Raw genomic sequence first — 26,993 nt, 5'->3', positions numbered from 1 at the left:
AATGGAATCAACTTTCTGGAGTGTTGGTAATGACCATCGTACAGTTGTTTTGAGATATCTAATAAAACACAATTTTGGCAAATATGTAAAGTTGATATTACCTTCCTATTTCAGGAAGAGCAGATTTAAACGCAGGGGGCTCTTGCAAGCTGCGTATAGTCTATCCCATAAACGGCCCTTCAGGTTTACCTACTGAATGCCATGGGGGAATTCATCCCCTTTTGCAGCCTTATACTAGTAATTCTTTTAATATCTCGTCCTTGCTTCGGCTTTAGTTTCCTCAAAACTGTGTTTATCTGCCAATACAAAGTGTAAATGTTTTCTCCTCTCTATACACTCTATAATATTCCCACAGCAGGCTCTTTCGTTCTCCCGGTCCTTGAATACTAACAGTCGTTCGCACATTACTCGCCTGTAAGCATCCGCTGTTAGTCATATGAATTTCCTCAATCTTTCCCAGGGACTTGGGACTGGATTGGTGACTTTAGAAAATTCGTCAACATTTCCCTTGAACATTGATGAGATTATCAGAGGACACTATAGTTTTCTCAGAGAGAGATCGCGGCAACGCCCATGAAAAGAATTCCGTATTGCACTCGCTGAATGGAAGGTGCGACGAAAATGGTACTGCAGTGAAAATGGCTCCGGGATTACGTTGTCTTTTTTGTCGACTGTGATGGCATTTATTTTTTAAACTTCTCTCATCTTTCCTTACAAGGAAAAATGTACACAATAAAGAGAGAGAGAGAGAGAGGGGGGGGGAGTGGGTGTAGAGAGAAATATAGAGAGTTTGATATAAAATGACTTAACTCCGCTCTAGTTAAGTTGAGCTATTTGCGATTAAACCTGCCAGAAAACAAAGAATATAATAAAGATATATAGGATATTTTTAATATTAACTTCAAGAATTATCTTTGATTTGTTGCAAAGATAATTCATCCTCCATATCTCGAAAGTGACTCAAGGTATCATCATGAAACTTAGTTCATATTTATGCAAGTTCTATCTGACTGTGATTCTCTTGGTAACTTTAGGGTCATAGGGTCAAAGCTCAGGGGTCAAAGGCCAGGTTTAAATGCCAATATTTTACCATTTAATACTGAAACTATGCTTTTTCTCCATACCTATACTTTTCTCCAATTAAAATTACTGAACGCATAAACTTATAAAAGGGTCAAAAGTCAAGTAAAAATCCTCAAAATCCCAAATACCTGCACTCTTAGACAATTTAGCCATTCATCCAATTAAACCTATAGTTCAGGGAAAGTGAACATTCAGCACATTTGTGACAAATCTGTCATGTTAATATTTTGCCAATTATATGTGAAACTGTCATCACACATTGTCAAGACATTGTATATATAGACCTATTAGGAGAACAATGCATTGTGGCGGGGGTACACAAGTCGCGATATCGACATTTCTAATTATTATTGTGGTTTGATGTACTTTAAGATTTATCTTCATTTACGAGATTTTCGACGATCGTGATTAAAAATCTTTTTGTTTACTTATTCTTAGGTATAATTGTCGTATCTAATTGCCATGGATGTGTTGTACAGAGGTGAATCCAGGAATTCCGTAAAGGGGAGGGGGGGGGGGGGGGGCGCAAACAATATTTCTGGTGCTACTTCGGGGTTTCATCTCATTTTTTTCTTGTTATTTCTTTTGTTTTAACGAAAAATAAAGAGGGGGCGCGAGCCCGATGCGCCCCGCCCCCTCTGGATCAGACACTGTTGCATATATGTTTATTCTGAATCTAAGTGTACTTCATGTGTATTGTATTGTTTATATGTATTATTGTGTATACATGACATTTGTTTGCATTTTAGCTGTATCTACTTTTAGCATTTTAAGTGTCATCTATGCATGTATGTCGAACCCTATATGGAAACTACCTCTGCTGATCAGGGTGTCCCACAACATGATGTAAAAATACATTCAGTTCAATTCAGTGTACAATTCATATTCCATGATGGTTACGCACTTTCAAAGCGTAATATAGCATGAGTTTGCCCGACGTATCATTAATTTTTGTGGAATTTCTACTCTTGCACATAATTATTTCTGGCCGGGATAACTTTTTTTTTCATACTTTGTTTTATCATATATTTATGTATAAAACATATCAACAAGCAAAGTTATCCGACATTATGTTACCAATCAAGAAGAATACTCAAATTGGGTAGAAAGGTGGTGGCATCAAGCCCCGATCATCATCAAAGGAACAAATGCACCTGCCAAATTCTTTTGTGCAGCCCCAGAAAACTGACAGCTGTTTGAATAATATAGCGAGTTGGAACTTGAGCTCTTGAGCCTCCTTGGTATAATCAAGTGTCCTTTCTACTCACTCACCCGGTTTAAAAGCCATTCATGCCCGCTAGCATCATGTTTTGGCCATTGGCCGTGCAGAGAAGACTGTGACGACGGGCGGTCAAGGGAGTGACCAACGCTTTCACGAGGTATTTGAAATAGTCGCTCTAAGAGGACATACAAACATACCGGCACACAAGCATTTTCACATGCACACACGCGCGCACAGCACACACACACACACGCACACACAGAGCGCATCCCTCCCAAAACGATTTTACACTTTGAACCCTCCTCACACGCATTCCAAGCACTTCACTTTAGAGGAGCTTCACTTTAAAGGAGGTTTTGGCGCATCGTAGTAATGAGTGGTGTTCGTGGCGCCGGTGTCCGCCAGTCGAGAAAGTTACGCCATCTCCCTCCCATCTCTCCCTTCTTCGGATGAGGTGTAAATTTATTCGCCTAAGGAATGAGTTCCCGTCGAGGCGACATGACTCCATGACCAGATGAAGATAGTCCGAATATTGAACTCTGTCGCCCACTCTCCGCTGACGGAACTTTTTACTATTCGCTGCCAAAAGTTTCCGCTTTCTGTTGTTTATCCAGTCCAGCACTTCGGCACGACATCACCAACTAACTGTACCCTCGTCATACGAAGACTTTGGAGTCATTAACAAGTCAAGAGCTCCGAAATGAGACGTAAGTGGCAATATTTATCATTTCATTTTGTTTGCTTCTGTTTTTCCTTCATCCAAACCTGGGATGCCCTGGTATCCCGTCTCTTATGTCTCCTCCATTCATTTTACAATCCGGAGTTGTTGTATCATTGTTGTTGTATCATGTTACAAGAACATAACTGACTCCAAAATAAGGAAGGAAGAGAAAGAAGTGTGGCAGTCTCCTGTCTTTCTTGCAGACTCACAATATCTCCAGTCAGACTTATGAGCAATATTGTCAACAGGTGGGAATGTTGGAATACATGCTGAGACGCAGATAATTATGTTAAAGCTATTTGCATAACGACGTACGGAACAGGCCAATAACATGTTGCTGTATGAGGTTACATAATAACATTGTTACTTATGACTTGCCTGGGCGTGCAGACACTTTATGAACACTATAGACACAACATGATTTGAATATACAATGTATCTGTCTGTATCTACACACAAGAAGAGTTTTTAAGGTGATTAATTTGATAATACTTACTGCAGTCTAATAACAGACGACCTCTCCCACTTAACAAACAGACAGAAAGACAGACAAATAACACACACAACCACCATGAGCTGGCCTGAAAAGTAGTTTCTAAAGCCCTTCCCGTACCTCTTGAAGTTATACCAGCAGTTTCCAGACAGCCAAATGTTGTAGCATTTTTATTTAAAAAAAATCAATCGAGACTTAATGAGTCGTGTGCTCCCGTCTTTAGACCGACCTATCTTTGTCGTTAATGCTCATCAGTTGTGATGTATATTAGAAGGGTACGGTCTACTAGTATATTACGCATATCTGATTGATATTACATATCCTGTTATTTCTCCTCTTTCGAAATGAAACTCATAAGCAATAAATTGAAAGCTATGTCACGAAATCCCGTACTTAAGAACTTTCTCTAACTTTTGGAAGAGGACATGATTCAAATGTGGCCAAAACATGCCTACTACAGTATATGCCTTTTCAATGAAATCCGTCAGTGAACGAGGATCGAAAGACTTATCCGTGTTTTTGTCAAGGGTGAGGTACCTTTCTTGGTTCGCATGGCCTCGATTGGTGATTAATGAGAAGGCCCTTGTGCATGAAGCGTCCAGGATGCTCCACACAATCGAGTTTTGTTTTGATTCTGGCTCGGTGCGTTTGCATTTGTTCTTTGACTGCCACTCGGAATGTATATCCATCCCCTACGCAGCGATCAGAACGCGTGAAATTGGTCATCGAGGACCGGTTGATCGCTTTCCCAAACACTCCGGAGATTTGCCCGGTCTTGGCCGTCTCGCTTGGCAGGATTTCATGTTGAAATGGTTTCGCTCGAATAAAGGAACGATAAAGAGAGGATTTGCTGCTTTCCTTCTGAGCAAGCAATGTCCGCGTTTATACAATAGAGAGAAGGAGAGCGTCTTAGATACTCAAGGAAAGTTTTAAGTTGGCTTTAATCGCTATCGAAAATCTTGCTTGCTGCTCGATTGGGTGATAATCATGAACATGCCGGGGATTGACCGGCGTTGATGGGCGCTTGGCACTGGGAGTTTCCGCGAATAACAACATTGCAAGAATCCAAGGCCCTGCTGACTTACAAAGGGCGTCACCACAACCACATTTGAATCTAATTGTCCTACCGTTTGCCTTGCAAAGGGTCCAAGCTGGTGACACATGTGTTTGTGTTGGTTTTTCTGCGTTTGTTAAGCATATATGTGTTACCAGGTCTGTAACACAGTAGTTTTTCTATAAATGTGGGGGTACATTGTGTGCCACACATGCATACGCACATGCATATTATAGATATGCCTGTCCCCTTTTCTCCGGTTATTTATATGAAAGTTAATCTGTACGCATTTTAAGGAATAACAGTATGAGATGGGGTTTGGAGTTCCCAACTTTTTCTTTGAGATAATGAGAAACATCTCCAGGAATATAAAAAATATACAATTATAAGAGGAATTAAAAGTTTATGTGATGAAAATTGTTTCTTTTTTTTAATGACTGAGACATCCAAAAGAAAATGATCCTTGAAAGTGATTATTAAAATCATTTTCAAATTTGTTTTTCGATATCTCAGCCATTTCAAAGCAGATTTTCACCGAAATAATCTTTGAATACCTCTTAGAATTGTATGCTCTTAATTGGTGATTTCTAATTATCTCGCAAAAAGTTAAAAGCTGAATCCTCATCTCAATCAAAACTGTACGACCCCTTTCTTCTTCTTTTGTTGACTTCCTCCAGTCCTGGAGAACTGCGTTTGATTCGCAGAAAGAAATTTTAGCGATACACTAATCGTCATGTACTAATGTGGTCAAGGGGTCAAGACCAGAGACAACAGACAAGAATCAACACAGTAAAAACAAAAGCAAAGAGCAGAAGAGATGAAGAAGACACAAGTTTGAACAAGCAGCAGGTATGAATAGTGGTCATTATAATTAGCGGTATAAAGTCACATTGATCAAATCTTTTGCGAGATTTTGAAATCCCAATTAAAGTTGTCAGGGACTCACCAGGATATCCTATAGGGAGATGATAGGAAATAATACAATACAAGTGATTAAGATAAAAAATAGTTCCTAATGATAATGATGACCATTGTGACGATCGTCATGACTTCCATGATACATATATTACTAGAAGATCTACCCGTATTTATATTTTTGTTAGTTGTTGCTTCCCCTTCGGAAAAATCTGCTTTTCTCCGTAGGCAGTGCTCTTCTGCAACACAATTTCGAAGAAGAAGCACAACCAAACGATACCAGGCTATTCATAGTGTAAGCAAAATCGTGACCGAGGCACTGCCGTATCATCTTCCTTCATTTAAACTGACCATCTGGTACTCAGTAGGCCCAATCTTACCGGGCCCAGGTGGCGTATACTGTACCCCTAAAAAGCTTCATCCCGTTCTTCTTGTGTATCCATCTTGAATAATATGTAAGATCTCGTGTATTTTAGCACTGTCTGCCGTACTTTTGACAACAATTTTGTAGCTCTCCGGCTTCCGGCAAAGTTTGCGGTACTCTTACCCCAGTGTCTAATGGCAGTTTTTGGGATGATTTCCTGGCAGTTAAGGCATATCTTGTTTGCTGTAATGAATTACTGGTGTTAATCATGGTTGGGACATTAACTGCAACTTGCAAGGCACCAGGCTCCACGAGACAACCCCGGTTAAAAACAAAATCAAGGGAGAGAAGGAAAGAGAAATAATGATAAGAAATGGAGCAGCATTTTGTGTGTGTGTGTGTGTGTGTGTGTGTGTGTGTGTGTGTGTGTGTGTGTGTGTGCTCTGTAAGGTATTATAGTACGTAATGACGGGTATTATCAGTCAGCTGGTACTTATTGGGCTTCGAATCACGGCTTCGTGCGGGTTAGTGAGATTTTGCCGGTCGGGTCAGCGCTCGCTGTGAATTCGGTAAAGCGTCGAGGTGCTTCCAGCTTTGTTACGTGTCTTTGATGAAGTCTTACTGGTCTGCAGTGGTGGCGCTAATCGTCTGCTCGGTGAGGAAAGGGACTTCACTGTGAACCAGCAGCCTGCTATCTTTCTATAGGGTAGTTGTAAACCCTTCTTCTTACTGGATTTCGAGTATGGTACGTGTCTAATCGCCTCAACCCCTTCACATCCCACCCGCCCCTTTGTTTGTGTACATGTTTACTTTAAAGGTTTGTATAGTTTTGGTTGAGATGATCCAGGTTTTAAGTTTTTGCACGATAATTAGAAACCACTTTTATGACATATGAAAGGGCATACAATTCTAGTGAAATTCAAAGTTTATTTCATGATTTTTTTTTGAAATGGCTGTGACATCCAAAAACAAAGTAAAACAAGCTGATTCTACTAAAAAGTGGGACCCGATTTTATTTAGAACCTCGTTGTTTTTGGATATCTCAGCCATTAAAAAAACAAATTACTTCATCAAATAAACTCCTCTTAGGAATGTATATTGTTTCACATTTCACTTAAGTGGTTCCCAGTTATCTTGCAAACTGTTAAAGCCTGACTCCCCATCCTAACAAGAATTATACACCGTCCCTTTAACTACTAGCGATGTCCAACAAAACTAATGTCAAATCGGACATATATGGCGAAAAGAACAGAACAGAAAAGACTCGGGACCAAGCAGAAAGAGAGAGGGCATCATTAACAAACAAACACACACACACACACACACACACACACACACACACACACACACACACACAACAGATAGGCACCACTCAGTCAATGACGTTGATAAAGGTAGAAACATTCTGATGGCACACATTCCAAATTTCCTCTAGATCTGGATATAGCCTCTAAGGAATCTACCCGGTTTCTGAACGTCTCATCTGATGTTTTTTTTTTATTTTTTTAATTTCATTATAGAAATGAGCTCAGAAAAATGACAACGTCGCACAATATCCTTCATATAGTCGGTAACTCGTTCTTTGCCAATGTGCTTTTTGTTCCTATCTTTAACATTTAAAGCATTCTATACATACATAACTATAATGGACCAAGATATTGTAATAAGCCTTCTTGACCTAACCTTCACAAATCTAGTGAGCGTTAAGAGTCTATTTACTAACAAAACTTCGCTCATGTGCACTCTCTCAAGGAATCAACTCATACGTTGGTACTGACGGTCTTAACGGTCGTTGATCTATGTTCGGGGTGGGGGCGATTCTTCTCTTTGTTCTCATCTATTCCTTTTCAAAAGTTTTAACAAGGATATGTCCACGATACAGCTACTTTTGTTGGCTTTAGATACGTCTCGTTATTTCTTTGTTTTCTTTTCAACCGTATAAACGCCAATCGATTAAGTGCTTGAAGCGGAAAGCAGCGAATTTTTTTGTTACCCAAAAGTTCGTTGGATCTGAAAACAAGGAAACAACGAGGGGGAGGAAGTTCTGCAGTAACCGCCACTGCCCTGGGAAGAAAATGACAATAAGGGCGTTTCGTCTACAAGACTCCGTGAAGTGGGAACAAAAAAGGGCCTTTATAACCTGGTGTGCCTTAACATGTGGCCACACAAAACGAAGAAAAGGAGAGCGTATTGATACAAATCGAACGGCGTGGAATTAGTGTAGAAGCCACCATCACTGATCACTTCCCCTCTCCCACCAGTTTCTCCCACTCACTATTATACAGTAACACAATCCATTACAAAAAGACACGCGTGCACCACTGTACTGTACTCGGATATCGTGGAAGAGTTCAGCGGAAAACACATTAAAGACCTATGCAATGCACATGCATGTTTAGTTGTTTTGACTCATAATAATAATGGTTATTATTTATGAGGCCAAAAGAATACTTTGATATGCGCCATATGTATTTTTGATAATATCTCTATTATTTATCTTCAGAGTACTTGGATATTCCCACACACACACACACACAAATAAAAAAACCCTGAAACTTTCTGCGAATGACATCAACTGTAAATTACTGCCAAAGTACTAACGTAATAAACAAAAACAATGGAATGCATCGTTCCCTATAGATTGAGCAAAACTTGGTTTCATTGTTACTGATATGATTAACAAAAGACATTGCTTTGGCGTATCATCCAAGTAATCGGCAGATATAAATAAATAAATAAATGAATATATATATATATATATATATATATATATATATATATATATATATATATATATATATATATATATGGCAGGCCTGAAAAGTACTCGGATATTCCTTTGGCTACATAAGTGATGTTCAAGGTATCAGGAATCAATGCAAGTCAACATGAACTTGTGTTAATGTAGTTCCTGTAAAGCTGGGCTTAATGATGAACCCAAGAGTACCTTGTCTTGTCAGTATGAATGCCATCAATTTAAGTATTATCTTCCGTCAAAATGTTCAAGCTCAAATTTACTTCCGTTTTCCCACAGTAACGCAATACATCTCACTTCCCTTACTGACAGAAATAATGTATGTGAATTTCTACAGAGTAAACAACAATAATTGAGACCTTACAGGAACGATACGTTGTAATGGGTGCTGAGATAATCGAAGTGATACATCAATATGCACAATGTGAAAAACAGGAGGGACCTACTGAAAAGACAATGCTTGTGGAGTATGAGCCCCTCTTGAAAAAAAAAGATCGATGAAAAAAAAATGATTGAAACGGCAATCATAAATGAATAGGTCCAGCCATTTTGATTGGCCATTTTTTTCACTGCTGTAACCCTTTTAGGATATTAATGTTAATAGGATCTCAGGTAACTTCATCTCTTACACGAGTTACTTTAAATGTGATAGAACTATTTGATACCGAGTTAAATTACCCTTGGTCGACATAACAGTGTGTTAAAACCGAACAAGCTTATAGTCGTGAGAGTTTTTGTTGGAACACTTTGGGGACTGTATCTAGTTGAGGCAAAACGATCCGTGGAGGCTAGCTGATCGATAACCGTTTTTGAGTCGCCGGTTGGTCTTCCCAGTCATGGTTTGAATATAATTCGGACTTTCTCTCTATATAGGTAGTGCTCGGTGTTCTTTAACAATGATTATTAATCAATTCGATTGAGACACACAAGGGGGAGGGGCCGTCTCGCTTCTTCCACGTTTCAGATTTCTAGACGCCAGACAAGAAAGACCATACTCGAACGAGCTGCATGACGGTGAATGGGCATTTTGATATAGGTTCTCCATAATAATAATGATAATAATGATGATGATGCACTGTAAAAACATCGGTGTTAGATTTAACACCATGGGTGTTAAATTTAACACCGATCAAGTGTTAATAGAGGACCACACCCACAGGTGTAGAAAATGCACTGTGATGGTGTTGAAAAGTGTTCACCTGACAGTTCGTGGTGTTAATTTGACACTGTACCTGGTGATATTTTGACACTGTACTGGTGTTAATTAAAAAATGACACCACATGGTGTTGATTTGATATTTGTTGGTGTTAATATCAATGGTTTAACACCCGTCCAGCCTCAATAAGAGACCACATCAGCTGGTGTTACTGTGATGTAAATTTATTTTCACATTTTTTTCAAAAATCTAGTATTTTAATGTAAAATTCTTGATCGTCTTGTTTAAATTAAAAATCAACAAGAAGTGCAGTTACTAAGAAACTCTTCAAACAACAGTTTTATATTTGGAAATGACACCCGGAGGTGTTAATTTAACACCATAAATGAGCACCGAAAATTTAACACCAGCTCGGTGTTCATTGTTTAACACCGGACTTTTTGCAGCGTGATAATAATAATAATAGTAATAACAATAACAATAATAATAATGATAATAATGATAGTAATAATGATAATAATGATAATAATAATAATAATAACAATAATAATAACAATAACAATAATAATAATGATAATAATGATAATAATAATGATAATAATAATAATGATAATAATAATAATGATAATAATGATAATAATAATGATAATAATAATAATAATAATAATAATAATAATGTCTTCTTTATCCAGCCTCTTCAGTGTTGTCACTGCTCTACCAGAGGGCTCTGCCATGACATTATCATTACCCTAGCATTACCAAGTACCAAGTAATACACCTGGGTAGAGAGGGACATTGTGGGTAGAATCATCTTGTCCAAGGATGTAAGCACTGAGCGGGACTCGAACTCGGGTCCCCCGATTGGGAGTCGGGGGTCTTGAGTCTTATCCACTATGCCACAGCGCCTGCACGTAAGTCTTGTTGCCATAAAGAAGAATACATTACCAAATAGTAATATATCAAAGGTATCGTTTACCGTTGGGAGCAGTGATCCAAAAATGTTCGGTAATATCGCATGGACTTTGATGCATGTTGTGTAGGTCAGTTGTATCATAAAACATCCTACGTATAGAATTTCACAATAAAGCCTAAAATATAAGGAGATATCACTATTTTTCTAAATACACCAGAACTCTTGATGGTTTATTCTAGAAACATTTTTTTAGAACTATTGTTAACATTTTGTATATTCAACAATACTAAACATTGTCGATTACAATGCATGCAACTGACTAGTGAACAGATGAACTGGCTGAGTGAATCGATAAGGGTTAATGACTTAAAGAAATGAATGTGGAATATAATTATACCTGATGTTGCCATATTTATACTCAGTATAGGCAGAAGCAGCGCTAAACTTTGAACATTTGATAATTTCATTCAGCACGAGCAGACATTTTATGTACGTAGGAGAGAGTAAAGGCCGGGCACTTGAAAATGAGTTTAATCGCGCGTTCAGATTCTTCACCTTACAGAATAGTCTCATAACTTCATCATTTGCCCTGTCGTGAGGGCAGCAAATACCTCAGCACGAAGTAATAAGCCGCTTTTGAGTTCCACTTTGCGCATGAGCAGAAAAAAGTCTTTCGTACTATTAACAGGCATGTTGCTGTTGTTGTTTTTCATTCAAAGGGGAAAGCATCTGTGATGTAATGATTATTCATGTAGTCTTTACAAATGCTGCTTGCCAGCACAACCACCTGACGGCTAAAGTGGTAGTTGGCAATATCAATATAAAGAGATTGTTTATTCATTCAGTGGAAACTAATGAAATGGATGCTTTCCCAAGTGTTAATTGACGGATCATTCTGGTCATCTGGTCTACGCAAGTTCATTCTTGATGAGTCAAAAAAAAAATTGCGTAAAGCTTAATATGCATTATGTCGCTCTGAAAACGAGTGAAGTGGCCCTAAGGCCCCCATATCACTAGGAAGGCGACCATGGCGACCATGGCGATCTGTGACGATTTAACAGATCGTGGCGCAATCGCCGTCCGTCTCCATTCTTGGCCTCCGAGGCGATTACACTATACGGTTTCTCCACGGTCAACATGCGCTGTAGGCGATAGCGCCACGGTGATAATACGACTCTGCCACGTTGTTGCTGCATTTCCAGGCCGACGAGACTCGCTGTTTCTGCGATCGAACCAACTGTGTTGCGATATTCGTACACTTATCAAGACCTTGCTACAACAGTGATACGATCGGAGCGACAGTGATACGTTTCCGCCGGGTTCATGCTATACGATCTCATGCGATCGGGGTATAAAATGGGTTTCATGATTGAATTTCTTCAGGCAACTGTCAGTGTCAAACCAACATGGATATGAAGAAATGGATTTACCCTTACATCTTAGCATTCTAGAACACACCAGTTAGAACCTGATGTGAAATTGCACTATTAGTTAAGTCATCCATTTAATTAAAAGGGTAAAATGTGTATATAATATTAAAGAACCTGCTTACGAGCAAACTACAAATCGTACCCTACAATGAGACAATTTTATGAAGATATACCATATTTGAAAAGATTACAACTTGATTTACTTTCATTGACTTGGAATGGTATATGACAAATAAACAATTTAATAAACAGACTAGATTCGTACTGAATGTACGTGGAAAAATGAATTTTATACGTTTTTCTCCATGTCCACCTTCCTGGTCTGTGCATCACTTTCTATCGTTCATGGTTGGTTCCTCTTAAGTGGTAATTTTCATGGGCGATGGGGCCGCTTTCGATGCCTAACGCGTTGCTGCCCCGTCAGAGTTACGAATGTGGTGCTGCTGCTTTTAATGCGCTCGTGAGGCGATTGTAATATGCTCTAAAACTACGGCGACCTCGCTACGGAAGTTTTGGACATGTTCAAAACTTCCGTTAGCGAAGTCGCCGACCATGGCAATGGTGGCGACCCTCCGCGCCTCTGAACCGCCTAAGATACGATGGAGAAGATTTAAAGAGATCAAGCCACGATCCGCCGCGCTTTATCGATTTTTGATGATTGTAGCGGAATCGCCGTCTATATAGTGAGATGGGGGTATTAATGGGGTATCTCACTGAGCTGCATTTCAGGTTTCTTTAACAGTTGCTAGAAAAAAATACGACAATGAAAACTGTTTGCGAATTTGGATTGCAAATGTTAACGTTCCCTGTGAAACCTAAAATTCCCTAGAATTGCTACGCTCGCAAACATTCACTGCTCAGTGAGATAATTCCCAAGAATTCGTCACGTTCGCAAACATTCGTTAGATTCAGTTAGATATCCCCTCATCTCACTGAGTGGCGAATGTTTATGAACGTAGCGAAAAACAGAAAGGTCATTCGTACGAACTGGCTTATACTGTTGTCATCCTCCAGTGAGGAGCTAAGAATAATCGCGTTGTGGTCGCCACGGGGAAGCGGGAACGCTCAAGCCTTACTCCTATCCTTTGTTCCGAATTCATAGGACATTGACCAGAAGAAGAACACGCAGAGCATAAAAAGGAACAAAAATGAGACAGAAAAGACGCTTGGCACCGTTTTGGGTGAGCTGATGCTTGAGGTTTTTTAACGGTCTTTTTATGATGACTTTTTATGAGAAAATGAGAAGCATCTTGACATATGAAAGATTCTGAACTTATGATTCTAGGAAGAATTCCAAGTTTATATGATGAAGAAAATTGGTTTTGAAATGGCTGAGATATCTGAAACGAAGCAATCATAATAAACAATAATAGGACCCACCTTTCATTTGGATCGCCTAGCCTTACTTTCTTTTTGGATATCTCGGCCACTTCAAAACCGATTTTAATCAAATGAACTTTGAATTCCTCTTTAAATGGTATGCTTTTTAATATTTCATAAAGTGGTTTCCTAGTATCTGGCAGAAAAGTCAGCCAAAACTATTAGGTGAAATCTTCTTTATACGATTGGAGTTGAGTGAATGAGCCGAGGCATCCAAAAGGGGAAAAATGGTATACGAGTACCAGTACCCTCTGACGAAAGTGACCTTACTCCCCCCTTCCACAAGAGCCCTTTTTAATTATGTCATCGGACAGCCAGGCCAGTCACTCGAGCATTTTTTTTTGTTTCGTACTGGTCACCCTCTGAAGAGCATTGTTTGACCATGGTTTGACAGTCCGATGGATCCGATTTGCGTCGGTCGACTACAGTGTCAGGTCAGTGGCACGTGATTCGATGAGGCAAGATAGTCTGATGAATTTCCCGTCACAACTCGAGTCAGTCCGATAAGTGTAGAGTTTGTCCGATGTGTGTCAGATTTGTGTTGTGCGAGCGACTATCGGGCGTGTCCAGCCGACGCGACGTCATACGTCAATCCGGTGTTTAAAACAGTCATCGGACAGGCTAACTTGAGTCCAAGGTTTTGAGGCTCTTTTGGCAGAGTGTTTGGTATTGGTATCACCAGGGAGGTGGGAACATCTTCCTGCTATCATCACCCTTATTGAACCTTGGTGCGAGTCTCTAGCGTGTCGGATCAGATCTCATCGGAAGTCGTGAGAACGATGATACATGTATATTTGCATTTTGGGGATCACTTGAACCTTCGACGGTCAATGGAAGGGGCTTTAACAGGTCTCAAGTCGGTCGCCACTGCGCGGACCGTCCTAATGGACAGATGGAGCTCTTGACGTGCAAAGGAATATATCAACTTTTCGATTTGAATTTTGAGTTTTTGAAAGTATTCCTGCTGTTCGGAGATACGAGATACAAGGTACGAATGCATTGCATCTGAAGAACATTGTAATTAAATTGTAGTTGTAATTACCACGGGTTCTTTTTCTTTTTGGTCATTTTATCCATCATAATTACTTTCTAATTAATATGCATCTTCCATAGATGTCAGTACTCTTATTGCTCTTGAATGATTTTCCGTGTAAGAATTACACTTTTTGTTGGAGTAGTATTATCCGTTGTTGCAACAGTGCATATAGTAACCCGCAGACCCTCCATTTCGAGAGGTCGCCTCGATAAAAACATAGTAGCTACAATTACATCCAATCAAGAGTACTATTTGCAGAATCTATTTGTTTTTGTAATTACATAATGTTACTATCTGTTGCAATTTGCGTTTGCTTGTGCATCATATAGGGCTTTCTTACTGATTTGGCGCACAGCGAGAGAGAAAGAAAAAAAATCCAGTTCAGTAGGCTATCTAATGCTATTATAATGTCTTGACATGTCAAATGTATTTTTGTTTTATAGTTGTTGTGAAATATAGTAACATGAATGAATGGATATGATTGGACATTGCCGTTGGTTGGCTCAGTCGGTTGCGCGTCTGCCTCCAGATCCAAAGGACTCGGGTTCGATACCCGGGTCCCACTGAGCAATGCTGTGTGTACATACCGTCCCCTCTAGTAAGAGGCAAAACACTTCATGGCCATGCTGGTCTTCCGCGGGGTCCAGCTTCACGTGAATAATCACCATGAAACTCCACACAATGAAATTAATGAAACTAACATATGTAAACACACACATACGCATTCCAGCCTACTCATAAAGATGTCATACAAACACAATATTCATAAGTACATCAACTAAAACAACATTACGATTACGAGAAGCCCATTAAAATTTCATCCCTCCTATTTCGACTGCCGACACCCCCTCCCCATTTGAAATGATAATAAACATAATATAAGGATACCTGATCACATATAACATCCAGTGCAAAACATGATTATTTGTTTTCTTAAATGAATTACATGATGGTGAGGATATTATATCCAAAGGAACGCTGTTGAACATGGATGTCCCATGATATGCGTTTATAAAATTCTTTTCTTGGCTTTGACAGCGATAGCTTTTCACAGGAGCGTAAAGAGTATTGATGTGATACAAAATCAAACCTGTCCATTAATAATGATCGCTAAAATTAGGTCCTATTCAGAGTTCTAAATACCATGAGCAAAATAAGCTTTGAACGGCGTACTATTAAAGACTTCAAGTTTAACGTCTGATGAATAACCTGATTCGAAATATGTATATAATATTATGGACTAAGTCTCATGATTATTCTCCCAGTCCTATTCTGTAATTTCTGTAATCAATCTGTATAATGCTTCTTGTGGGCAGAGTCCTAAAGTATATCTGCCGTACCAAACAAATATCTAATGATGGAGTTGTCGATTATCTTAATATTATGTTCATTTAAATGGTAAGGATCTTATCAAAAATCTTATCAAAAATAATGCTTACTTTCTCACGCTGCGTTTCTATGTGAATATTCCACTTTAATTCTCTATCATTTATAAGTCCGAGACATTTCACCCTTTGTTTGGAATGAATACGCTTGCCATTTACTTGTACATTTATCATATTGCATCTTTTTAACATTTTGTGGGTGATTCTATCAACAAACATTCAGTTTTATCAATATTAAGGCTCAAATTTATTCAAACACATCCATCTACTGATCGCATTCAAGTCAATTTAGATGGCCTGTTCAATTTGATTGATGTCAGAATTAGAATAATGTGAAATAGTGTAATCTGCGTACATGCATCCAGATGAATACAGCACGCTTCAATCTGTTTGACAATGTCATCAATTAAGATTGGACAGAGGAAAGGCCCCAAAATAGAACCTCGAGGTACCCCGTAACGCACTTCCTGAGGATCCGACATTGCATTACAAAAGTATGTCACTACGTCTTTACCTATATACCAGATAAGTGTAATTCTCAAACCAGCGGAGACTTTTCTCGGAAACACCAGAGTGTAGCTTCTTTATCATAGTAGTGGAATTCTCCGGTTACAGCTCGTTATTCCGAAGGTTCGTTATTCCGAAGGCTCTTTATTCCTAAGATTCGTTATTCCGAAGGTTCATTGTTCCGAATTTCATTTACGGATTAACCAATCTTCGGAATAACGAACCTTCGGAATAACACCACAAATTTTCGGATTAACGAACCCTTTTTTATTTTCGGATTAACGAACCTCTAGGTATAGGAAATTTGCGTGTTTCGGATTAACGACCCTTCGGAATAACGAACCTTCGGAATAGCGAACCTTCGGAATAACGAACAGCACCCAATTCTCCACGGTGTCACCTGCCTTTCTCACGGCAATGGAAACTGCCGTAATGAATTTTTCCTCTAGCTGTCAATGACTGTTTTGACTGTCTTTCTCGGTTTGCTGGGAGGAGGGAAGAACCCCACCATCTGATGTCTAGGCTGCAAGGACTTTCTTACAATACTTCGTTTTCTTGAAGTAGTTGGGCGTTGCATTTTGTCAAGTCTTCCTCAATCCCCATTTTCGTTCCTTTGAGGACATGGCATTTGGATTGAGGTATTTCATTGCGCCTACTGTTGCGTGTCACCCTGCTTGCCGTCCGTGAGTCGTACTCATTCTTCTTCGAATGAGGTCGATGGGACCTCTCGATGTCATTCTTGGACAATCCAACTTTCAACTACTCCTTGGCAATATGACAAATGACTCCCTCAGTGTCCTCACAAGCTGATTCTTGTATGCCGTGGAAACACACAAAAAAAAAAGGGGGGGGGGGCAATTTCGTTCTGAAGTATTGTTCCTGATTGTTAGCAGGTCGCCCAACCTTGTCCATGCAGAGCTGAGCGCTGTTTATCAAGGATGGACTTGAGGTTCGCGATCTCCTTTGTGTTGAGGGATAAAGTTTTTGCGACGACGCCATGGGGGACAGTTATAAGCTGGAAGTTGAAGTTGCACTAGTGGAGACGGTAGAGAAAGGAACAGAGAGAGTGGTAAGGAAGAATAGAGTGAGAATCAAGTAAGATGTTCTGACATCGTTAGGAGAAAGATGAAATGGAAGGGAAGAGGAAGAGGGAGGTGTTGAAGGTTGGAAAATCTTGGAGATAGGAGAGAGAACTGAAGATTCATGAAACCAAGAAAAGAACGAAGTCAGCGAACAATGTAGACAATGGAATGCGGAATCAATGGAGAAAGGATGAATAATCCCGCCAAGGAAAGGTAAGTCGAGGAGAGATAAGAATATGTTGAGAGAAGGGAGAGAGAGAGAGAGAGAGAGAGAAAGAAAGAAAGATAGAGAAAAGAAAAAAATGAGTATGATAGTTAAGGTTTCGCATTCCAGATATTTTTGTAATTTCCGTCTTTGCGTTTTCTTAAAACCACACACTAAACTTTCAATCGGTACAATTAATGAACACGCACCTCACAAAACCGTTCTCATTAGAATAATAGGTTTCTCCTTATTTTTTTACAGTGACCACAAGGAAGAAGAAGGGCGCCACCTAGCGGAGCAGCCATGGCATCTTCTCGCGGCACTAGTTTGGCAACGATCCTGATCATCACCCTATGTAGCGCCACCATCTCTCTTCTCTTCTCAGTGGAGGTGTCTCATCGGAATGGTAATATACACAGATATGTCTGTCTTTAAAGGACCTGTTTACCTTTGGGGGCATTGATTAAAAAAAAGTCCAATATATTTCATATGATGCATACGTGTAGGTCAGTTATGTAACAAAACATCCTACCATATAAAATTTTTGCAATAAATCCTAAAATATAAGGAGTTATCACGATTTTTCTCAATAAACCACAACTGTAGAGGGTTTAGTCGTAAAACATTTTTATTATAGATATTGTTCACATTTTGTATATTTAGTAATGATTAACAAGGATTATACCGAGTTTAATTTTTGCATTGGTTGTTTCTATCCCTAACTCACATTTTAGAACTATTTTGAAGCACTAATGCTGGGTTTTTGTTTCATCTGCAAATCGTAAATTATGCCTTTAAGGCTATGAAGAGTTTGATCTTAAAAGGAGTTAACAGCAATGTCGCTAAGTTGAGATGTTTTCGATTAAAACTGCCAAACACATATAACATTGCAAGAAAAAAATATATATTTTTAAATAAAAACTTCAAGAATATCAACAGTTATAATACCAGTGAGTTATAAATGGATATGTTTCATTTTGCTGTGTCTGATGATGGACTTATCTTTAATGTTTTTAACCCGTTCCATAGGGGAACATGGTGGCTTGTGTATTAAGTCTATGGGGATTTCGGAATTCAGTAAGGAAGGGGGTTAAAAGGCGCTTAACTCGCTTTTCAATTAGACTTTGATGCATCTTTTTAGACCTTTCCTGTTTATAAACTCGACCATCTTTCTGGATGTAAAGAGCCTAAATTGGCGCATATGTTCGCCGAAATTTATAATGATGTTTGATATCATGGACACAAAATTTTCCGGGGTTGTTTCATTACAGGTAATCGCAAAACAGACTTGAGGCTGAAACAGGATACTTAAGACAGGCCAAGGACTGTGCAGTGAAGTGTGCCTAGTTGCCACCGGGTTTTGTTGTTGCTGTTGCTATTGTTTTTGCTATTCCTTGCGATGAATTTTAATGAAGTCTTTCAACTATACTAGCATCGTGCCAATCGAGAAAATCAATTTTTCCAAATCAACCGGACACCCTGTTGTTCATTCAACTGACCTATGAAATGCTTCATACACACTTCGTCGTAACAGGTCCAACCAAATTTGCATAATTAATGATTGGCGGGAAGGAGGCTGTGAAATTGACCTGATACGGCTCAGCACGCATGGGTGCAATTTTCTTTTCTTTTTTGTGTGTGGGTATGTGGGTGTGTGGGTGTTTGGGTGTGTGGATGTGTCTTTTTACTATAAAGTGCCGAAACGGATGAGTGCAAAAACCAATATCCCAATCAACTTGGGACCACGTAGAGTTTGAGTTCTAATAACCCTTCAACGACCGGGAATAAATATGTTCCTGTGATGCAACCTTAATCCAAACACAATATTGCTTCCTCTATAGAGGTTTAATCGATAGCTCATAATACAATATGGCTGCAAACTCCAGTCTTGTTCAGTTGAGATGTACCTCGATTAAAGCTGCCACCCCACTCCCCGTAAAGTTTGGTATAAGAAAATATGGGAAACTATTCATCATAAATTCAGAAATATTTCTTGTAATGTAACAAGTGAGATGTCCAGGGGAAGTGTTTATTTTGCTCTATCTGATAATGTACTTTCCCTATATTTTCTTTTAAATCAACGGCGGTAATCAATCTGCGACGAAGGTCTTCATTATACAATAATATTGCTTGTATTTGGCAAGATATCAATTGGCGAGAGTTAGAAATAAACGCCGGCAAAATGTCATGCTTGACAAGTTACCGTGGTTAGGGTTGACAACCAAATGAGCGACAAAAGTACAATGACCCTGAAATCTTGTTTTCACGGCATATTTACGTCCTGTGATTTCGATCAGAACGCAGCTTAATAAAAGATCAAACAATTTTCATAAATTTTAATCGAGGGTTATCTAATACCTCTGCTTGTTTGTTTATTCTTGTTTTCAGTTTCTTTCACGTCTCTTACAAACTGCATCTGCAGCGAGCAGATATCACGAAAGCCCACGGCCCAATCCGCAATCAGAGAGCAGAGGCACGCGGATGTTGGGCAGGTCACCGTTACGCAAGAGGACCCTGTATCCTTGGTATGTTATGGCTGGGATCGATATTACAGCTGTTGTTGTCAAGATCGTAATTGTCATCGTATCTGTAAACAAATACATAGTCCTGACCAAAGATTTTCATTGCTTTGCAACGTTGAAATGTCTCCTGGTAAACACGGACTCTCCAAGCATGTAAGATTACCTTTCGGATTTGGAATGTCTTTACCATCACTCACGGTGATCATTCTACTCCCACTTCGTCCAATAGCCAGTTAGTCTCAACCAACATGGTCTAATTCCGTTTCGTCTACAACCAGTTCGTCTAATCACCATTAGTCCTGTTGCCATTTAGGCTCATTACCAGTTGGTCTACTTTCAGATAGGCTATGCTCATTTCGTCTAAAACAATTGTACCAACAGTCTATTAGATAAAATGGGGGGGGGGGGGGGTCCAAGGAGAGAAAATTGCAATTTAACCATCTGATCATTAGTGAGAATTGGACCAAACAGGAATTAGACAAAATTGACAGTAGATTAAATGAGTTTTAATAGTCGGAGTGGTCGTAGACGAACTGGGAAGTAGACCAACTGATAGTAGACCAAGTGGCAATAAACCTCACTCACCATGGGTCTAGAAAGAGAGACAATAAGGGCTCAGTCCCCCTCCCCCCCCCCCAACATGAAAGGCTGTACCGTGGTAAAGGGAAGAATTCCGCAACTAAAAATATTCCCCTGTTATTTGTGACGTTTGACTCTATTAAATAGGAGTCGTTGAGGGCAGCATCACAAAAGCCTTTAATAATATTATACACTCTCTCCTTCTCGATCTGGCAGTCCATTTATTTGCAAAATTTTGACTACCGTTGGTAAAGAACTTACTTGTGTAGAGTGCTACACAAGCGGAATTTCCAGAACTCATTGTATTTGCCTTTTAGCGTCCTCAAAACCCCCAGAAACACACCAAAAATACACTACTTGGTCGTCAAAGTACCTCTACACTTGTATAGAAAGAGCAAATGCACGTCCTCTGAATGTTGTGAGGAGGGGTCCTTTGAAGACTTTCGCCCGGGATGGGATGGGAGGGGCGGAGACATACAATTTCAACATCAACGCTATTCACAGAGGTAAATGTAGACGATGGAAATAAAAAATGTCATTATAGGGGCGATAACGGCGATGAGAGTGACGAAAATGTTGATATCATTTATTTCTCTACAGCCGCGGAATACTGCCCCATCTCACGAGAGTGTCGCCGCCGCCATCCAGCCCAGCCGGAAGCGACACATGCGGCACATGTGCCGGAAAACCTTGCCAGTGCACCAACGCGAACGCCTGCGGGTCAGCAGCGAGACGCTCAAGCACCTCTACGTGAACGACGAGCACAAGATCATCTACTGCTCTGTGCCGAAGGCCGGCTGCACCAACTGGAAACGCATCTTGCTGGCTCTCGAGAACTCCTCGCTCAGCGTCCCCGACATTTCCCGCGACGCCGCTCACCACAACCACCTACGCACACTCTACGATTACCCCGAATCACAGCGGTCGCAATTGCTGAAACAGTACACTAAGTTCATCTTCACGCGGGACCCCTTCGTTCGCCTACTCTCGGCGTACAAGGACAAATTCCAGCAGATTCGGAATCTGGACTGCGAGAGGCACAGTTCGTACTTCAAAAAGATGGCGGGTAAGATCATGTCGCAGTACCGATCCGACGTCCCGCTGTCCACGCTGGAAGCGGGGGAAGGTGTTAAGTGGTTAGAATTTGTGCGCCATATCATCGACACACCGGATCGTCTGAAGATGAACGAACACTGGCAGTCAGCGCACACGCTCTGCGCACCCTGTAACATCGATTACAACTACATAGGGAAGTTGGAGACTGTGCACGAGGACTCTTCTCGTCTGTTCAAGAAGTTATTTAACGATAGTCAGCGATTCTATTACCCCAAATTTGCCGAACCAACTGTTCGGTCCTCGGCTGAGTTTAACAGTGCTTTCGGCGAAATTACGATCAAACAATTGCAGCAGCTGTGGAGTATTTATGAAATTGATTTTCTGCTTTTCAATTACACACGCCCAGATTTTTTGAAGAGTAGTGTAACGTGAAACAACATTAACGGCAATCTATTGATAGTTTATTCATAGCTTCTTGTGTTTATTGACCGTCATGCTGAGGTTCATTCATTAGCTAATTGTAAAGGATGAAGACTCATAGTATGCCTACATGTTTTGAAAGCACAGTGAAGTATCATGGATTCGTAATAAGTCTCGAGGCTCCAAAGTATATTGACGTTTTAAAGTGAAGAAATAGCTGACCGGAAAGGAGTGGCGAATTTCTGAAATACGAAGATGAAAACGTTCGTTTATCTTTGAACACTCGGAAGTATAAGATAACGTGCTCCTCCCGTCGTACTGCGCATGGGCGAACCCAGTTGCAATCCACCTTATTGGCAATATCTGCTGGAATCAACTAAAGCTGACGTCTATAGTGGTGCAAGTAGAATCTAACCAAGCGAAAGTAGTTCTCACCAATTGTTTCCATCGCAACATCACCATGGGAACAACAACATTTTGTCTTCTGTGTTCATGACACGTCAGAAATCGCAGTAAAGTTGATCACGTGTTCCTGAGATTTCGTGTATAATTATGTTCGTTGAAGTGGTGGTTCTGATTTTTTTTTTCACTGTAGTATAATCATTTCCGAGTGTAAAATCACGCGCAAGGATGAACCATGATAAGTCTTGAAACAAAGGATCAGAGGTCCAATACCTGCCTTTATGCGAGATGACAAAGAATTTGATACTGCAGATTCGTTGAGTGGACGAGCCTAAATCAGTATTCATAGTTGGAATACAAAATCAAATCAAATCAAATCAAATCATCTGTACCATCTCCTTTATGACTTGATTTTTAAGATAAAAAGCGAACAGCTGTTTAATAGATATATATTGGAATGCCCTTACCACTAGTTGAGGGGAAACAATTGAAAATAACCAACCAAAGTGGTAGCACATATTTGTCAAAGTCAGGAAATTCATGGCTTTTAAAAAACACACAATTCAAATGGTGAATGGAGGGAAACATGACCATTTGCCATCCAGTCACTCGACACAGAATGATGCGAAATAGAAATCAAATCTAACATGTCTATGACCATGACTACGTTTTCAAATGCTTTCTTGTTTTTATTTTTCTTTTAGGCTGATGTCGGTGGGTATTGAAAAGAATACAAAGACCTTAAAAGGAGCATACCCCCTGCTTGGCGTCTGATTCAAACCTTTTTTCTAACATCTGATACCAATTTCAATTGAGGTCTTACAAAGTGAGAATGCAGTATCTTATGTCATTTCGAAAGCACTCGGTGAGGTATTGTGTACATTTAGATCATGCCCAGCCATTAATTACCTGCCATTCAAGTTTGTCCCATTGTAATCAGCTGTGACGAAGCATATTAAAGGAATATAGGGCCTATAATGAATATGACTAATAAACAAGGAATATAGGGCCTATAATGAATATGACTAATAAACAAGGAATATAGGGCCTATAATGAATATGACTAATAAACATATTCATTTGCACATTATTGTGCTTGGACATAGAGCTGCAGATCGGTCCAGGCAGACCATCCAAAGTAGAAAAGAAGCCAAACTGCTGATGAGTGTCTTTCTCGAAAATGAGAAATGCTGAAATTGCTGAGAAGCTTCATTTTGGGAGACAATGTACAGAATAAGAAAGTGTCTCAAAGTGCTGATGTGACCCCTCTTTGTACGTTACATAAGGTATCCTGAATCCGATGAGAGGGATCACACGTGTTTTAATGGTCAGCTGTAGGCACCTGGAATCAGACAAGGGAATACCAGTTGTAAAGAAAAGGTATAACTGGTGGAAGTCTGACACTGGTCAAAACAAGATGAGGAGTGACAGTTTTATCTGCCCCATGAGTACTAGCTGTAAGTTGACAAGGGGGTAATGTGCTGACATTAGTCCCTAGGTGCTGACACTAGTCTTTATTGTGCCGACACTAGTCTTTATTTTGCTGACAGTGCCTTGTAGAGTGTCCACTTCATAATTATTCATCAGATGACCAATGGTCATCTATATGATTGGTTAATTGTGTCGGCAAGGGGAGGGACATCTATGTGCCATATTTAATGTTACATTTTAGATTAGTTTCCAAGAGGGGCGGACTCAGTAAAATAATCATATGCATGAAGCTTGAGAGCCTGAACAAAACCAGGGTGCAAGACCCAAAATAGTCAGTTACAACTCGACATCTTCAAGTAGCTCATTGAGTGAAGAATCATTTCACTCCAACTGTACACATCATTTTCGGCTGAATAAAAGTCCAGCGGACACCAAGGTTCACATACGACTTGTGTGGAATGGGACTTTGGTTTTCAACGACTGCCGGTGTGTGTGTGCAGGTGAATGATGCGTGAAAGGTACGCCAACATCCATGAATGTTGAAAACCTCGTTACATCAGCACAATGTCGACTGCGGTGCTTAAAACGGCAACTCTCGTTCTGATGCACGCGATGTGTTGTGGGCTTGGGGAACCATGTACAAAACTCATTGTCTTTCATATTTCCCCCTCGTTTCTTCCTCCTTTCCATAGATCTACCTCTCCCGCCTCTTTATCACGGTCCCCTCTTATTGCTGAACAAAGAGGACGTTCGATATGATTCAAGGGACACTCCAGACGATTTATATGATTTCATTTTTGGTATTACATACATTGATAGTGCCATGCGTAGATTCGTTGAACTTATTGTGGTCCTTGAACAGAAAAATATGCATGATTTTTGTTGTTGTGCTTCCATGAGCTCCCAATCATGTATTCTTATGTAAAATTGCAATGCCATCATCCTTGTTCACACTGTCATTTGTTATCAATTTTGAAAAAAAAAAAATCTTATTCCTTGTCCCAATCCCTATAAATTCTGCAACACTGTACTCAGATATATAACAAATTCACAGATGTTCAAACGCAACAGTCTGACAATCAGCCGTACCTTCACGACAGCATCAGAGTGATTATGAACTGCGCCTGAGTATGGAGAAAAACTCTATTCTCCGTTCTCCATTAGCAGAAACTGTGTAGTAATTATGTGCACAATTTCATTGAGATAAAATGTTCTCTCTTAGCCACACACACGCATGCACACACATACGCGTTGTATACACACAAATGTGTACGTTGCAGGAGTGACGAACAGCTGATGAAAGCTCAAACATAGCTATAGAGTAACAACTATGGTATCCTCAAATGGTCACGCCTATTTTTACCCTTTTCTTCAATAGCTTTGGCCAGGGGCGTACTGTTTCGTATGCATAACACTATACACGTAAAGATTATACACAGCTGTTTGTAATATGATGGTAACAGTGCCTTCAATTATATTCGAGTAGGGTCACAAATCTCCAAACATTTACTGATCGCAATAAGTTGTTCACGGTTTATAGCGTTTAAATGTGTTTTTTTTTTTTCATGATTGGATACTTCAAATAAAAAAGGTGTATTGTTTTTGCCACTTCATCCTCGCAAAGAAGAAAAAGAAAAGTAGTCTTTTATTTTGCTCCGTATGACATTTAAACCGGAGAATCTGTAATATGTGACCACGGTGATTGATGTAAGTGTGATGTTGATAAAACCATAGTGATAGCAGAGATTTTAAGTTGGAAACATTCAGACACGGATACATTATCTGGGTGTCGAATTGAAGGGAGAAAACAAAACAAGAATAAAACATGAACAAAAACATGAATAAAACATTTGCAAGAGCTTTCAGATTATCCTTCAGAAATAACTTCCGACATTATAAAGCTTATAATGCAAATATCAACCCTCCATTATGCGCAAGGAAGGTGGGAACGTACAAAATGTAGATTAAAAAAACCTCCACATCATGGCTGATCTGATTTAGGGCACAGCATGCCACCATGTATGGGTGATGTATGAATTACTCAGTATTGTGAAGAGTCGTGCCATAGGTAACAAGTTCAGTGTCTCTTCGAAAGTACAGTTCTCACTCGAAGAGACTGCGTTTTGGTGACAACAAAATGTAAAGGGCTGTTGCCCCAGGCAAATGATCTCAATTTACACACACACACACACACACACACACACACACACACACACACACACACACACACAAACTACATTACCGCAGCCATTGTACATAGGCCTACTTGTAGGAAAGCGCAACTCCATAATCATAATGGTATTTGTTTACTGATTGGGAGGGTGCATCCGAGTGTGCGAGTGCTTGTAGGTGTGGTTTAATAAATGGCACAGCGCTTCGTTTGTTTATATATACAATGGCAACGCTAGGATGACATTGGTTGGTCACGCAAGACCGATATCCTAATGAGCTACAGATCGCAGGGCTTCGAGTATACGTCAAACCCATGAAAGACACTGAAACCAAATACACACACACACAGACACACACACACACACACACATACCTTCATATATGTATATATGTGTATGTGTGTAATATATATACTGTATATATATATATATACACTCAGCAAAAAAAGTAAGTTCCCCCCTAGCATTTGTGGATATATCTCAAAAAGTATTCGACCGATTTTCATAATTCAAACGGAAATGGATAAAGAATTTTATTACTCATAACATGAGTGGAAAATCATTGCCACCAGATATCATTATTGGTGTGAAAAAATGCATTTTATGTCAAAATGCATGGAAACAAAAGTTGCACTTTAGTGATTTGCAATGACTTTTACACAAATAATCAAACAATCACTCATGATTCTGAACATTTAAGCATGGGTTAT

General features: G+C 39.7%; 1 protein-coding gene across 1 annotated transcript; it reads left to right on the top strand.

Annotated features, from left to right (window-relative positions):
* Nucleotides 1–18,005: 18,005 nt before the first annotated feature.
* Nucleotides 18,006–22,291, top strand: LOC139730189 (carbohydrate sulfotransferase 11-like). The gene is made up of 3 exons (XM_071641389.1): nucleotides 18,006–18,108; nucleotides 20,091–20,227; nucleotides 21,404–22,291. Exons 1-3 carry the CDS (start codon nucleotides 18,006–18,008, stop codon nucleotides 22,289–22,291), a joined length of 1,128 nt encoding a protein of 375 aa, XP_071497490.1.
* The last annotated feature ends 4,702 nt before the right edge of the window (nucleotides 22,292–26,993 follow it).

The sequence above is a fragment of the Diadema antillarum genome, unplaced genomic scaffold (assembly GCF_040938485.1).
Source record: "Diadema antillarum isolate AM-2024a unplaced genomic scaffold, OU_Dant_1.0 scf00000000, whole genome shotgun sequence".
NCBI classification, from domain to species: Eukaryota; Metazoa; Echinodermata; class Echinoidea; order Diadematoida; family Diadematidae; genus Diadema; species Diadema antillarum.
This window is presented reverse-complemented; position numbering and strand designations above follow the sequence as displayed.

Excerpts from the sequence above, each read along its gene's own strand:
- LOC139730189 (XM_071641389.1), top strand. The coding sequence starts at position 18,006 with ATGGCATCTTCTCGCGGCACTAGTTTGGCAACGATCCTGATCATCACC. Across the intron at positions 18,109-20,090 it reads GGAGGTGTCTCATCGGAATG|TTTCTTTCACGTCTCTTACA; the intron begins GTAATATACACA and ends TCTTGTTTTCAG. Across the intron at positions 20,228-21,403 it reads AAGAGGACCCTGTATCCTTG|CCGCGGAATACTGCCCCATC; the intron begins GTATGTTATGGC and ends ATTTCTCTACAG.